Source organism: Phaeoacremonium minimum, assembly GCF_000392275.1.
Source record: "Phaeoacremonium minimum UCRPA7 unplaced genomic scaffold PA7_03_scaffold_212, whole genome shotgun sequence".
NCBI lineage: Eukaryota > Fungi > Ascomycota > Sordariomycetes > Togniniales > Togniniaceae > Phaeoacremonium > Phaeoacremonium minimum.
In genome coordinates, this window is record NW_006921118.1 from 210,895 (window position 1) to 226,496 (window position 15,602).

At 55.4% G+C, this 15,602-nt stretch overlaps 5 protein-coding genes across 5 annotated transcripts; 4 read left to right on the top strand and 1 right to left on the bottom strand.

Annotated features, from left to right (window-relative positions):
• Positions 1-438: 438 nt before the first annotated feature.
• UCRPA7_2849 (putative nudix domain-containing protein) lies at positions 439-1,324 on the top strand (the record flags this gene model as incomplete). Its single annotated transcript, XM_007915423.1, has 2 exons — positions 439-531; positions 584-1,324. The coding sequence occupies 2 exons, from the start codon at positions 439-441 to the stop codon at positions 1,322-1,324; spliced, it is 834 nt and encodes a 277-aa protein (XP_007913614.1).
• Positions 1,325-1,404: 80 nt separating this feature from the next.
• Positions 1,405-1,917, bottom strand: UCRPA7_2850 (putative adp-ribose pyrophosphatase protein; the record flags this gene model as incomplete). Its single annotated transcript, XM_007915430.1, has 2 exons — positions 1,405-1,643; positions 1,695-1,917. The coding sequence occupies 2 exons, from the start codon at positions 1,915-1,917 to the stop codon at positions 1,405-1,407; spliced, it is 462 nt and encodes a 153-aa protein (XP_007913621.1).
• Positions 1,918-3,371: 1,454 nt separating this feature from the next.
• UCRPA7_2851 (putative atp synthase f0 protein) lies at positions 3,372-5,116 on the top strand (the record flags this gene model as incomplete). The annotated part of the gene is made up of 4 exons (XM_007915394.1): positions 3,372-3,723; positions 3,814-4,054; positions 4,120-4,754; positions 4,815-5,116. The coding sequence occupies 4 exons, from the start codon at positions 3,372-3,374 to the stop codon at positions 5,114-5,116; spliced, it is 1,530 nt and encodes a 509-aa protein (XP_007913585.1).
• Positions 5,117-8,535: 3,419 nt separating this feature from the next.
• UCRPA7_2852 (hypothetical protein) lies at positions 8,536-10,283 on the top strand (the record flags this gene model as incomplete). Its single annotated transcript, XM_007915419.1, has 3 exons — positions 8,536-8,579; positions 8,644-10,044; positions 10,157-10,283. 3 exons carry the CDS (start codon positions 8,536-8,538, stop codon positions 10,281-10,283), a joined length of 1,572 nt encoding a protein of 523 aa, XP_007913610.1.
• Positions 10,284-13,114: 2,831 nt separating this feature from the next.
• UCRPA7_2853 (putative solute carrier family 35 member f1 protein) lies at positions 13,115-14,332 on the top strand (the record flags this gene model as incomplete). The annotated part of the gene is made up of 1 exon (XM_007915384.1): positions 13,115-14,332. The coding sequence occupies one exon, from the start codon at positions 13,115-13,117 to the stop codon at positions 14,330-14,332; it is 1,218 nt and encodes a 405-aa protein (XP_007913575.1).
• Positions 14,333-15,602: the final 1,270 nt, after the last annotated feature.

Sequence of the window (15,602 nt, forward strand, 5' to 3'; positions counted from 1 at the left end):
ATATTTACCTAACGTCATGACAGCGCCTCGTGACAGAATAGGGTCGAGTTGAGTAAAGGCCCCACACTACTTACGCAGAAGGTCCCACCACTCTAAGAGAAGGTTCTCCAAGTGGATCGATCGATTTTTGAGCCTCCCGACCAGCGAGCTACCCCGCTAACACTTGCAGCTAGGGGCATAAGCTACCTGTGGCTCTATCGAACTCCCGAGGTCCTTCTAAACTGCGTCATACCGACACTGCTGCACCACGAGAGCTGTCTCAACGGCATTAATCATCCCACCACCCTGACAGAGCTCCATTGACGAGCCTCCTTGCGTAGACATTGCGGAATGAGGACTGCCTCGCTTCGGACTCACCTGCGAGGACTCAAAATACCATTTTCGACCACGCGAATCGCGCCGCGCCGGCATACTCTACGGCAAGCATCGTATCGCACGATGTCGAGCTTCACTCTAAAACAACACAACATTCCCGTGACTCTACCAGAGGGTCTGAAAGAGGAGCAGCTACTGTCATTTCACCCGTTCGATGTATGGAGAGGTCGATTCGCGACACTATGATCCCAGAGCTAATGCTGTCTAGACTTGGGTCAAGACCCTCACGAACTCTCTGTCTCTTCAATCCAGAGACAGCTCTCACCCCTTCCACAGCGACCCTTACAAACTCAAATCAATAACTGTCCAGTCCTTCGATCTTTTCGGTGGCTCCCGACTCGGCTTCCTCAAGCTCACCTCCGATGTCTCTAACTCTGCTGGCGAGAAGCTTCCCGGGAGTGTCTTCTTGCGGGGTCCGGCCGTTGCGATGTTGGTCATATTGATACCCGACGATGCGCCGCCTACGACGGACGAGCGGTACGTCCTGCTCACTGTGCAGCCGCGGATTGCGGCAGGGAGTCTGGCATTTGTGGAACTACCGGCTGGTATGGTCGATGACGCTGGCCAATTCGCCGGCACTGCGGCGAAGGAGATACAGGAGGAGCTGGGACTGGAGATACCGGCGAGCGAGCTGAAGTGTCTCAGCGAGATGGCAGCAGAGGGCACGGCGAGTGACAAGAGCGATGAGTCTGAGGGACTGCCGCAGGCTGTGTATCCGTCCCCCGGTGGATCTGACGAGTACATACCAATCTACATGCACGAACGACGGGTACCGCGAGAACAACTTAGCGAGTGGACAGGAAAGCTGACGGGCTTGCGGGATGAGGGCGAGAAGATCACGTTGAAGCTGGTGCGCATGCAGGATCTCTGGCGTGAAGCTGCGAGAGACGGTAAGACTCTTGCGGCGCTGGCGTTGTGGGAGGGACTTAGGAGGGAAGGCAAGCTATGAGAGCTTGTTGTTCTTTTCATGGAGCGACCCTAAGCTTTCGGCCGAATTGCCGATGAGCCTCCTGGAGTGAGAAATCACAATCAGAACTTGAAGGCCTTCGCCAACTCGATACCCTCAGCCAGCGTCCCTACCCGAGCGTCGATCGCAAATCCATCTGCCTCGAGCTTCTTCAGTTCGTCCCAGAGAGTAGCCAAAGGTACGTAGAAGACCTCAATGAATTCATTCTCCTCCAGCTCCGGCTTCAGATCCTGGTTTTCGGGTAGGCTCGTGTCGATTGTGACGTGAATCATCCTTAAATTTGTGTTACAGAAGCCAGGGTCTGCATCATTTCACATGAACTTGGTATCTTTAAATAGAGTTTGAAGCTTACCGTTGAACATAATAGGTGATGTAGCGGACGCCTTACCCACATAACCTGTTTCCTCCCTAAGCTCCCGGACAGCCGCTTCTTCTGCTGTCTCTCCGGCATCGATCAGGCCTGCCGGGACCTCGATTGTGACCTTGTCAACGGGTGGTCGAAACTGCTTCTGAAGGATGATCTCAGGTCCTAGGAATGTATGTGAGCAGTCCATCGCGGGTTTGGTAAGGGACATGTATTCTACCCGTAGGCTTCTCTAAGATAGCCACAATGCCGACGCCATCAATGTCGCTATTGGCTGGACGAGTAGTCCTCTCGGCACTCTCCCATGTCCTCTCTGTCCCATTGGGGTCTTTATATTCGATCCTGCGTGTGTTCTGTGAGCTACAGTTGCGAGCGCCGGCTGTGGTTCTCAGTGCAATCCTACTTGACCAGCTTCGTCCACCTCCTTTCAGCCTCTGGCTAGAAACATTGTGAGTGAAATGGGTCTGATGTGAATGGGATATGAAGTTGCTTACAAGAGGCCCAATGGCTGTTACCTTTGCGTCGCCAGCAGACATGTTGGCAATACTCCGTCTGATTGCAAAGCCGAGATAAGGTATCTGGAGCTTTGATGCAGCTCTCCTTGATGTGGGTTGACGTCAACCCAGCGGAGGGCCACTGGGGCAGGAGCAACTTGGTGGTGGGGTCAATTTACCCCTCGGCCGGGTTGGCAGTTCCACTTCACTCACCATCGCATCTCCAAGCCACAGCGTGCGCGCGAGTGCATCTGAAGAGAGTTCGCGACCGTTTCAAGCTTAAATTTCATCGTCTGTCAAACGCCGTCGGACGTCGCAATTATGTAACACATCATCTATCTACACCTGGGTATACTACCTATTCAACACGCCCGCTTCTCATTCATGTTTAGCAACGCAAAGGACTACGTCAGCCTTCCACGCTACTGATAGAGGACAGACGCGAGTGTCGCCTTTTGAATACGTTGCGCAATATGGGTGCGTGTTCATTGTGACGTGTACGACTCAAGTGTTGGCCTGTCAATCAGTCAGCCAGGCCCCGCGTACCTAAACAGCAACCTTATTAGGTTAACATTTGATAGCGAATCCTTGCTTCAATTGTCTTGGACAAGCGCAGCCTTATCTGATCCTACGTTGAAGTCAGAGGGCTAGCGAATAGCATCAATGAGGTCGGCTCACTGACAGCTTCCTGCAAACTCATCATCCCTTTCGATGATGCCACCAATGCTGCAATGCTGGGAATACCGGCTTTATTGGCGGCGATCGTACAGAGGGATTCGCGGCCCACAAATGCTTGCTGATGGCATGCCATTCCGCTGAATTGGTGACATGACACGCCAAATCGCCTGAAACAGTTTGGGGCCTCGCGGACTACGGGGGGCCAGACGCTTCTCGGCCGGTTAAGTCAGGTAGCTCAGGCCCTTTACAACCTTCCTGATAAGGACTACAATCCCCATTTCCCTTCGGACTCACTCTCCCCCAATACTATCTATCTGTCTCTTGTACAAGTCTCGTTTCTTGTTTCATAGATAATTCCTCCTCATATCACCTCGTCATTCATTTCTCATCTCTCAATTCTCTTGTTTTGTTTTCTCTAGATTTTGTTGTTTCCACATGAAACCGTTTAGACCCCCATAAAAGACACCAAAAAAACAATAACATCTCTTTCAAGATGGCAACCGCCATGCCAGATGAACCGGACCGGGAGATATCCGAGAACACGCCTCTGCTCACGCAGGCGGAGGACGAGGATGTCGTCGAGCAAGAGCAGGATCCGAGAGACCTATACCGGACCAGTGTCTTAGTTTTGTGCTTCATCATCATGTTCCTGCTGTCCTTTTCTCTCAATATCTGCACCCCAGCCTGGAATGCCATAATGGAGGCTATAATATGCGGCGAACTCAACCCTGAGATCTCGGATCAGCTCACCTTTACCGACGAGAACCCAATTTGCAAGGGCCCCGACGTCCAAGGGAGACTCGCCATGCTCAGAGGCTGGTCTGCCACTATCGAGTGCATTCCAGGTTAGTATCGGCGTTCAGACTTCGGAGTTCACTTCTCGGTGTTCAACTTCGGAGTTCATTTGTGACGTCGTTCTTGCTAACCCATGCCAGGTATCTTCCTTGCTATGCCTTTGGGCTTGCTGGCAGACAAATGGGGTCGCCGCCCGGTGCTGTTTCTGTCCTTCCTGGGGACATTCCTCATGTTCCTCTGGTATGAAGTCGTTTTCCTTTTTGGTTGGCCTGTATGGGTCGTCCTGCTTGGGCCGCTTTGGATGGTCGTGGGAGGCTCATCCGCCGTGGGTGTATCCATGCTGTACACATATCTTGCAGATGTCAGCCATCCCGATGAGCTGTAAGTCACCGCCCTCTTCGCGTATCTTCGTTTTAGTGAACAGAGCAAGCTAATCAGCGGGATAGGGCATCTTGGCTGTTCCGCTTCGCATCCATATTCCTGATCGGAGAGCTTCTGGCAACGCCACTCTCGGGCTTTCTTCTGTCATTTAATGCTTGGTACCCGCTCATCGTGGGCATTGCCTGCTTTGCTTTCAGCCTGATACTCATCCTGTTCCTGCCGGAGACGCTGGTCATCCGGCAATGGCATGACGCTAAGTCGGGACGCACCCCTAGCACGTCTCCCGACCGGTCAGGCGAGCATGCCAAGAAGACGAAGTGGCAGAAGGCTGTCGAATTGATGCGTGAGCAAGCCGATGACATTACGAAGTTCATTTGGGGAAACAAGCGAGTCGTGCTCCTCATCTTCCCCCTTGTATTCATGATTCTCGGAAAGTTCGTACAGGAACTCCTCCTTCAGTACGCTACGAAGCGTTACAACTGGACCTGGAGCCGGGCTGCATACCTTGTGACCATCAAGAGCGCCAGTTTCTTGATACTCATGATCGCGATCTTACCGGCTGTCAGCCTCTTTTGCCTGAAGGTTCTGAAGATGTCGCCCATGTCCAAGGACCTGTGGCTTAGTCGCTGGTCTGGAGTCCTACTCGTCATCGGGGCCCTGTTCATCGCCTTTGCGGCGAGCCCTTTCCTAATGGCGATTGGTGAGTTAATCTGTCATGGATCAATACTCCCAGTAGCGTGTTCTAATTGCTCTATGACAGGCCTCATTTTCATGTCTGCCGGATCTGGATACGCCTCACTTCTGCGCAGTCTGCTCAACTCCCTCGTGGAGCCGCACCACGTCGCCACTGTGAACACGCTCATCGGTTTCATCGACACGGTCGGGCTGATGGTCATCAGCCCCGTGCTGTCGCAGGCGCTCCGGACGGGCGTCAACCTCGGCGGCGCGTGGATCGGGCTGCCGTTCATGGTCGCCTCGCTCCTGTTCATCGTCTCCACCGGTATTGTCTTTGCTTTCAAGCTGCCGCCGCAGCCCGCGGGCCGACAGCAACAGTCCGCCTAATGCATGCCCGAAGATATACCTCCCTTGCCTGCCAATCCCGCTCCCCTGACCCGGGGGGCCGGGTTGTCATGGATGGATTCTGGTTTTGGGCCGGTGCATCCCGCCGCTTACATATGTTTCCATACTTGTCGTTTTGTTACACTAGAGGAGCTCGTGGAAGCTGCTACGGGCCCTGTTAGACGCTAAAGGCGTCCTGGATGTACGATCACTAGACGGTGACTGCTACCACCCTAATATTTGTTATGATAGAATACCCCTGTTGGCATGGCTTCGGCGTTATGAGGGATCGAATGTCGGACTATAACTACAAGACGAGATGGCGTTTGAGGGAAGCATTTAGAGATTTTCTAGAGAGACATTTTTCACTAGGCGGCATCATTTCTCAGCATAGAAGCTACAGAGAGATATAGATCATCCCGCTCACGGCAATAAAGAGAAAGCTGTACCATCAATTTCCACCCAAGCAGCGCATCGATTCGGGAGCTTACACAAACCATGTAATGTAATGTAATGAACAGAGATCCGCCCTGCAACGGCCGCAAAGGACCACTACCTATATTAGGCAGGGGCCACGTCCGGGCCAGAAGCGAAGGCGCTTCCTTCACTCGCGGAAGCCATGACCGACCGGGTCGGCGCCAAATAGGCAAGTTCCTGTTTGAGCAAACCAGCTGCTTCGAAGAAGCCACCCACACGAGCCACACTATCGGAAATCTGCCAGATTTGACGAGCCAGAATCGATATATTGTAAAACGAGCCGCGTGGAGGAACGGGCAGCGCGGGGGCTGGCTGATGGCTCTGGCCAGAACTCACCGGGCGTTGAGGCCATTGAGACGAATAATTGCACAGAATGACTGACGCTTTACCTAAGTTTGCTGAAGAAACGAAAGGCACAAGCCCCGAGCGCCGAGCGCCGCCGCCGTTCGCTCGTTGGCAGAAGAAGCCTTGGCTTGCCGAGCCGCCGCCTCAAAAGCTTTTCCCAAATGTCCTCTCTATGGTGCAGGCGTGGCGTCGTCGTCTGCTTTGTTAGTCCTGTCGTATTATCTGCGTTGCCCCTGAGTGGACGGTGACGATAGGGTGGTGGATTGAGGATGGCGCCCGTTCACGTCCCTACTGTGGGAGCCGGCCCCAAGGTGCGCAGTAGTGGGAGAAACGGAGCGGCTGCACCGTCTAGTCTAGTGTTTCGTCTAGTCTAAGAGAAAAGCCCATCCGCGGCCAGATGGGAAAGCCGGCAAAAGGAACAAAAGGGGGAATTGGAGGAATGGACACATGGAGGAAAACTTACATCTGTCGTGATATCTACGAGTTTCACACAAGAACGACAGATCTGTCTCTGCATCCTCTGCGGCGCGTCAATAAGCTTAACGTAGCGGAATGGCAATGTAAGTTCTGGGTAGAGTTGCAGCCCGGCGGCAGCTGCCGACACCGACTCTCCAAATCGGGAGATTACTGTAAATTAAAGAGAGCATGGACTGTGCCCAGGACTATCGATTCTCCCCTTCAGCCTCAAATCTTGTCGGGAGACTAGAGAGCGCCTCTTGAGCGTCTAGAAAGAAGAATACTAATTAACGTTAGAGCATCAGCTTGCTCTTTCTGGCATCATGCGCATTGAACTGTCTTCAGGGTCCCGGCGGGCTGGTGAGTCTTTGTCTTTGTTGTGAGGCGGAGACGTGGGGAATGCCAGTGGCATCTCGATGGCCAGATAGACAGACGCGTCTGACTTTGCTGACTCTTCACCTTCACACGCGACAGCCGTCTATCCTCATCTAATCTCTGAAGTCTACTGTAGATCGACAGTACACCGGTCTTTTCCTACGCAAAAAGGGGCCCCCAGTTACATTTTCTGCAGTTCACGATCCTTCTACAATAAGTTAGCAGGACGTCATTAAAGTCTCCGTGTACTCTAATAGACGGGCAGGGGGACCCCCCCGACCATGGAAGCCAGTGATGCGCATGGCCTGCCCGCTTTTGGCCGTGCTACTCTTAGATTAGGAGGACCCGTCTTATCGTGGAACCCCTGCGTTGAGCGATGGAAGTGCATTTGCATGGGTAATCGGCGTGAATGCCCATTGAAATCTTACAAAGGAAAAAAAAGGAGCGTCTTCTCCCACCATGTCCACGGGCTGCAGCAGCAACCCCTGAACGCTTATACTTAGTGAGCCCAGCTATCGGCTCTTGGCACATGCATGCATGCGGGACGCCCCCCATACCGCGTGCATGCCTACTGCATGGTAGACGCAGGAACAGGCGACGGACTCGTTCACAAGTGCCAACCAGGCTCGAAGATGCCCCCGTACCTACTATGCAGTAAAAGGCACGAACATGGAAGTGAGGAGGAAGCGTGGGCAAGCATGGGCAAGCATGGGTGCCCGGAAGACGGCGTTACTTAGTACCCTCAGATATCAGATACCTTACTGCAGTGTAATGCAAATGCAAATGCAAATGCAGCCCATTTTAACTGCAGTTGATAAGTTAATTCTATACGGGGCCTTGTTTCGTTGACCGCGGCGCGTATCGACCTGCCTTAGTGCGTCCTCACCGTCCCTGCACTAGCAGCCTTGTCCGGTCGCTGCTCAGCTCGTATTAATACAAAGGTCTCGCGATCGTCCATCCTAAGCCCTTACCTGAATCCTGCTTGCTTTTCGACGTCTTCTCTCTCGCCGCCTCGCTTAGTAGCCCTTCGCTTGCTCCTTGTGTGTCTCTTCTCTAGACACGTCCAGTCCTTTATAGAACAAACAGACAGCACCGGAATCCGGCAACGCGACGTCCCATCTCAGTGGAGAAAGCTTACATCCTTACCTTACCGCCTTGCCGTACACGGGAGATCTGCTTGGCGACGTTAAACTGGACAAGGAAACGCCCCGCGTTGTTCGCGCACAAGCTTACTTCACTCATTGCCCCTGAAGCCACAAGCCCAGAAGCCCACGAGCCGGCGTGTCATCGACCCTCGAAATTCCAGCGAACCGTACGGCACAAGCCAAAAGTCAACACTCGCTTGTTTGTCGCATTCTTCTCTTCACCCTCGCCGCTTGGTGCTTCTTTTCTAGGAGGAGTCTGAATAGACTTAATTGGGGTTATTTCTTTCGAGGCTTCCACCGGACAGGGCGATATGGACTGCTAGCAGATCGAGTCGAGAAAGACGGCAGTACCGACCGACATTCGCTTCACCAGTCATTCCTTTCCCCTTCGACGGGCATTTTTACACAAAGCGTCGTGGTCTGGAGTTCGAGCCTGACCTTCGGACCCGGAAGTCTTCTTTCGACGAGTTTGACGCGAAGATTCAGACTCTTCAGTTCATCATTTCATTAATTGATTGAGTAATCTACTGTTCGAACCCGAGAAGCGACTTCCATTCTCCAGCCATTGAAGACGCCTGACAACTCAATTGTGCAGTTTTGGTCCTTTAATTCACGATATCAACAATGGTTTCCTTTTTCGGTCTCAAATTCGGGGCCGACAAGAAGAAGTGAGCTTCAATCCTGCTCAATACGCTCGCAACCACTTAAGCAATCTGCTGACACACCACACAGGAAGGAGCCCGAGGGCAAGAAGGCGCCGCAGGAATGGAAGAAGATCGACCAGAACGCGCTGGGCGAGGGCCAGTTCTTCGGGCGGGACATCCACCGCAAGGGCGTCGTCAACGGCAGCATCCGCTCCGTCTCGCGGCCCGGCACGTCGCACTCCACGAGGGGCACGTCGCCGTACGCCATGCAGACGCACAACTTCGCCGCGTCCAGCATGTACGACCTGTCGAACCTGGACCGCGGGCGCAAGGGCAGCCTCGGCAGCCTGAAGCCGTTCGCGTCCGACGCCAACCTGCGCATGCGCTTCAACAATGCCTCCTCCACCAGCCTCGCCGCGCCCCCGCTGCCGATGCCGTCGTACGGCTCCGGCTCCCGCCCGGGGACGCCCAATTCGACGCGCAACAAGGCGTGGGTCAACCCGCTCGACGTGCACTTCTCGCGCCCCACGACGCCCGCCATGCCCCAGACCCCAAAGTCGCCGCTGGGACAGTTCGAGTTTGGTGTTAGTGAGAAGGCGGAGACGTCGTCGCTGTTCGGAGACAGCCCGGAGAAGGTGGCCGAGGAGATATCAGCCAGGGTAGCCCTGGATCAGGAGCGCGCCAGGGCAAAGGCTGAGATGGAAGCTAGGGCGAAAGCCCAAGCTGAGCTGGAGGCGCAGGCGAGGAGGCATGCTGAGGCCGCATCGCCGCCGACATCCCCGCCCATGTCGATACCGTCTCCTCCGGCTTCGATGAAGAGAGAACCGGGCCCTATCATCATCGGGCCTGGTCCTGCGCCTCGCTTCCAAGGGCCCGCTGCCAATGACGAGAGACCGCCGAGCAGAGGAAGAGATAGACCAAATGGCGGAGCCCCTGGTCCCCGCGGACCTGGCTCACGGCCGAGAGATCCTAGGGAGCGCGAGCCACGAGGCCCGAAGCATCATGCTGGGCCTCATGGACTGCCGTCGCCTCCATTGTCCCAAGGCACAAGATTCAGCGAGGAGAAGGCAAGCAGGCCAATCATTCAGAACGTCAGAGCGAAGCGTGACACCCTGACAATCAGCGGAGCCAAGCGGAAGAGCTTAGAGATGGAGATCGACGAGTTTGAGAAGTCCCTCGTGAAAGCGCAGGAGGGCCGCAAGGGGAGTTCCGGCAGCAGCCACTACAGCGAGGGGATCGACGACAGGACGCTCGGCGAACCCATGCTGCCACCCCTAGCACCGCCGCCGTTGCAGGAGCAGCGCAAGCCGTCTCCTCAGTTTGTCCAGCCGCAGAGGACGCAGAGCCCGATGGGTAGAGCGCCGCCTGTGCGCGGCCCGAACGCACCGCGGCGGCCGAATCCTGACGAGTATGGTGCCTCGTTCCGTCGCGCGGAAAGCCCGATGGGACGGGGCCCGACTGGTCGTCCCCCGCGACCGGCGCCGGAGGAGTACGGCGTTCCCATCCATGGCCGATCGGAGAGTCCCATGGGTCCACCGCCCATGGCTCGTCAAGCGCGCCCGGAGAGCCCAATGGGACGGCCCCCGATTAACGGACCTCAGCGGACACAAAGCCCCATGGGCCGTGCCCCAATGGGAAGGGAGCCTCGACCCCAGAGTCCGATGGGCCGCCCTCCCCAAATCAACCCTGGACCGCGAGCGGAAAGCCCCATGGGCCGACCAAGGATGAATCCCGGCCCCCGGCCTGAGAGTCCTATGGGGCGACCGCAGAGGCCTGCTGGAAAACGCCCGGAAAGTCCGATGGGTCGCCCGCGGATGAACCCAGGACCGCGCCCCGAAAGCCCGATGGGCCGGCCGCCCCAGATGAACCATGCCAGACGACCAGAGAGTCCGATGGGTCGGCCTCCCATGAACCGACCAGCCCGTCCGGAGAGCCCTATGGGCCGTCCTCAGATGAATATGGGACCACGGCCAGAGAGCCCTATGGGTCGACCACAGATGCCAGCTGCAGCACGACCTGAGAGTCCTAGGGGTCGTCCCCAGATGCCTGCTGCAAGGCGGCCAGAGAGCCCCATGGGCCGGCCACGCATGAACAATGGTCCACGACCAGAGAGTCCAATGGGTCATCCCCGAATGCACAATAGCCCGCGGCCAGAGAGCCCTGCTCCCGCAAGAAACTCACCGCGTGCTGCCGATTTCCAGAGCGAGAGCTATCATCCACCAGTGAGGAAGAACACGCCGCCCGAGTTCCGGCAGCCGAACTGGAACCCTCCCGCCCCTGCTCCTGCCCCTGCTCCTCAACATGAGCTGCGCAGAGAGGATTTCTCAGCACCACAGCCCCAGGTCGTCGCGGCCCCGGCGAGGGATGACCCGAACTGGCCGCTTCCATCACCTACCGTGATGAGCTCGCCAACAATGCCAAGCCGGCCGAAGCGAGGACCTCCACCGCCGATAAACATCGCGGCAACTCTCTACGCAGACGACATGAGCCGGGGCCCGTTCACGCCGCCGGTGGGCAACGGCGGCCATCACTTGATGAGCCCCGTCGAGGATCGGCGCCCGCACACGGCGGGTCTCCCTGGGAGTGAGGACGGCATTGGCATGGCGAGGGGCCCGTCAGTCCGCGGTGATCACTTCGACAGCAGGAGGCCGAACTACGGGCTGAGGAGCCCGACGGGGATTGCGGATGAGTACGGCACGGGATTCATATGATATCACGACAGTCAGTTGATAGATATGCTGGCGGGGGATGACTACACGAGGTTATGGGAGGACAGGCAGGTACGGCACTCTTATCGTTCACATTCTGTGGGTTGACACTACCCATTCATGTTGCACGGGGAACATATATATATATGGGCACTAGAGATCTACGGATAGATAAGAGGGATGATACAATATAGATATGGGTACACCAGGATTGGCGCAACATGGCGACTACCTAGACACGAATATATACACGCAGCGCGATCTGATTTGGATAAAGACTATGAAGGAGATAATATAATCATGAGCATGGATATCACTGTTCGGTTCTCGCTTAGTGCTACTGTTTCTGGACATGGTTGTCAAGGTGCGGTTTCACTGATTTTCAAACAGCTGGAGAAGCAATCGAAGGTGATAGTCTACCATTTGATGCAAGGTGATTCATTCATCACTGCTAGTCTGGCGCTAGACGTCTTGTCAGCTCAAATTCATTCGTGTAACAAGTCACAGTATATGCTGGGCTGTATTGTAATTGCTTTTTGCTGCAAAGTAGGTGAGGTGTGACGGGTGTGCTGCCCCCACGCCATAGACAGTCCTATCAGTGGTATCTCGTAAAAACCGACTGACAGCTTAGAGTCAGCTGCTCATCGCCGGCTTGATAATGGAAAGGCATGTTTCCAAAGAACTAACTAGCGAATACATCAAGTCATTTCTAGAGAGGGTTAAGCGGTGCCCAAGGAGGCAGGCAGTCTTGCGATGCGGCTCCGTGTAACTGTAACGGGCGTGCTTCCGCTGCCGGTTCGCCGTTCCGCTCTGCAGGACGGCACCGAAGAACCGGGCATCCCATCCCATCCCATCCCACTGACTGGGGGAATACTACAATAGATCCCAGACTAGATACGGCTGCAGCGCATACGGCAGACTTGCGCGAAGCGAATCTGCAGAACATCAAGAAAGCTCCATCCGCAAGATGCGAAAAATCCATCATGCGTGGGACAGAGCATCTGGACCGGGTCTATCACGGCGCTAAACGGCGACGACCGCGTTACCCGCAGCTCTAGAAGCCCGCTAGCCGACTCCGCTAGCATGGCGTGCAAGGGTCGTTGGCCGGAAGGCTCTCAGGGCGCTCTAGGGTTCTCTCGCTCTGTAGCGTTGGGGTACGTGTGGGAAGTTCAGCCAGTGGGGACCGCCCACCGACCACCGGCTGGGCTACGGGCGACCCTCCAGCTTGGTGGCGAGTCAACTTTAACTTTCCTGCGAGCGGCTAAGAGAAAAAAAAAAGTTCTTTGCAGAAGAGCTCTTCATAAAGGTCTCAACAGCTTCGTTTCGCTTTTTCGAAACAGACCTCTTCTCTCGCCCTCACGATATCCCAATCAGGCACATCGTGACGCCTCACTCAATTACTCCCTCAGTATCATCTGAGGAGATTCTCTCTCATACAGCATCACTTACACAACATCGCCTATGTGCTTCAGCCTGTCCTCGGCTCCCTCGACCTTCCAGTTCACGGCACACCGATCCATGTGCCGGCCCAAACGTCAATAAGACAGACAGCAGGCGACTTTAAGTCTTTGCGCTTGCTGAAGGGGACGATAGAAAGACTTAGACAAGAGCTCTTCAATTGCCATCTTGCCTAACTTATATCCACACACAAATATAACCTCATAGTGAAGAGAGGTAAAATCTCACACAAAATAGACCTTGGTTGAGAACCGTGCTTGATAGAGAGAAGCATCACCAAGGACTACAACCTGGTAGTTTATGCAAAGTGCCATAAACACCGCAAGGACACTCCGAGACCAACTGCTACATAGCTCCAGACACGCTGAATCAGCAGGATACGAGCTTCTCAGCATGACTGCCACCACAGCTCAGGAACCGGCCCTCTCCAAGGCCCACGACCAGTACGAGGGGCCTGCTACCCCCGAACAGGTCAACGGCCCCAGCGAGAATGAGGCCGTCGCGCATGGTCTCCAGGCCATTGAGGCGCAGAAGGTGCACTGGTACTCGTACCTCACAACTGTCGACTTCTGGCTCATCCTCGCCATCGGCCAGGTGCTGGCGCTGTGTATCACGGCTACCAACACCTTCACCACGTTTATGGCCAACTGGGGCACCAACGTGCCTGCCTTCCAGACCTTCTTCAACTACGTGTTGCTGAGTCTGATCTACATCCCGCTGACGCTGTACCACCACGGCCCGCGCAAGTATGGCTCGATCATCCTGCGTGACGGCTGGAAGTACTTCATCCTGTCCTTCCTGGATGTCGAGGGCAACTACTTCACCGTGCTGGCGTACCGCTACACGAACTTGCTCAGCGCACAGCTGCTCAACTTCTGGTCCATCGTCTGCGTCGTCATCATCTCCTTTTTCCTGCTGCGCGTGCGCTACAAGCTGTTCCAGATCGCCGGCATCCTCGTGTGCTGCGGCGGCATGGGCCTGCTGCTGGCCTCGGACCACATCACGGGCAGCAACGGCGGGCCGGGCGTGGACATGCTCAAGGGCGACCTGTTCGGCCTGCTCGGCGCGACCTTCTACGGCATGAGCAACGTCTTCGAGGAGTGGTTCGTCAGCAAGCGGCCCATGTACGAGGTGCTCTCCTTCCTCGGGCTGTGGGGCATGTGCATCAACGGCGTGCAGGCCGCCATCTTCGACCGCGCCTCCTTCGACGACGCGACCTGGAACGGCCCCGTCATCGGCTACCTGGTCGGCTACACGCTGGCGCTGAGCATCTTCTACACGCTGGCGCCGCTGATCCTGCGCATGGGCAGCGCCGCCTTCTTCGACATCAGCCTGCTGACCGGCAACTTCTGGGGCGTCATCATCGGCATCCACGTGTTCGGGTACGCCATCCACTACCTGTACCCCATCGCCTTCGTCCTCATCATCTTCGGCCTCGTCGTCTACTTCCTCGCCGGCTCCATGCTCGGCGACAGCAGGAAGCCCTGGCTCGGCGACAACCAGGAGGACGGCGTCGCGGGCATCGGCACCGCCAAGCTCAAGGCGCTCAACATGGCGCGCAAGCAGGGCCTCGTGGCTGCCGAGGGGCGGGAGCAGCACCAGCAGGTTTAGATGGTCTCGGGGTGTTCAAAATTCAGGGGAAAACGGAAAGGGGGCTGACTTGGGGGTTTATCTGGCGAGCGTTGGGCTGGTGGACTTTCGATGAGTAGACGAGGGATGGATGATTTGAGAGAAACGAGGAACTGGCTTCATTCTTTTGCTTTGAAGTGCGGCTAAGCTCCGAAAGGGGCTTGGCTGGACTGAAGAGCGATGTGCTTGAAGTACTGGCTTTGAAGTTGCATTTTTGGCTTCGTATACCCTCATTCACGTCAAGGGGCATACTCCCTTAGCACACAATGCAACAATATTCTATATCACGATGCTGCTTTTCTTTTGAGGCCTGCCATAACGGTCGTGAGGAACACTTCCCATGTTCATCACCAGAATGTATAAATTGGTGACCGCAAATTATTATTAATTACCGATGCAAGTTGATACACTAGGGACATACTTGCACTTGCTGCGGACTACGTGAGGTGAGACTAGGATGACCGTCTACAACGGGTTCAGCTCAAGCTACCAATCTCACTACAGCTCTCGGTGGTTTCATAGGCCACGCCAAATTTTCTGAAATAAGGCGCCATCTACGATTTACATATTGGCGTCTCGACTACGGTAAAGCTGTAGGCAAAGTTAGGTCTGCACGGCATGTAAGTGCTTGGTTCAAGACCCCAATAGGGGTTGAAGAGTTCAAATAGGCACACAGCCACTGCTCGTACCAAAGAGTAGTCTCTCCTGATTAATCCATTAGCTTTAAAAATGACCTTGTCAAACGCTCATGCATAAATCCAGCATGGCACAGGCAGTCGCTCCGAGTTGCTTTTTCAGATCTCACGATCTGTGTGCACCTGACTCCGTACCAATGGCGGTGCCTGCTCTCAAGCCACGCACAGCCTCGTACGAGGATGTTCCTTGCAAACGACATCAAGACAGTAATGGGCAAAACTGGTACTGGCCAACATGCGGACTCGACGGGAACACCCGCCAACCTCGAGGACTAAGGATGAATCGTTGGTGAGAGAGATATCGAGCACACAGCCGCGCTGCATAGGGGCGCATTCTCGCTGCCTTGTAGTTGCGGGATTGACACATGCATGGTATGACACTTGTCAAGCAAGTGAACCAACACCGCCAGAGAGGCGTTTGAACTTGTTCAGATACCGAGAGCCGTTGGTTGGCAGTCAGTTGTGGCGAGGCTATCCCCGCCGAGGGAAGGCTCTCTCTCACGTCATTCCGCATAGGCGGAAAACCAGGCGAGCGGGGGGTTGGTTGTTCTCCGCTT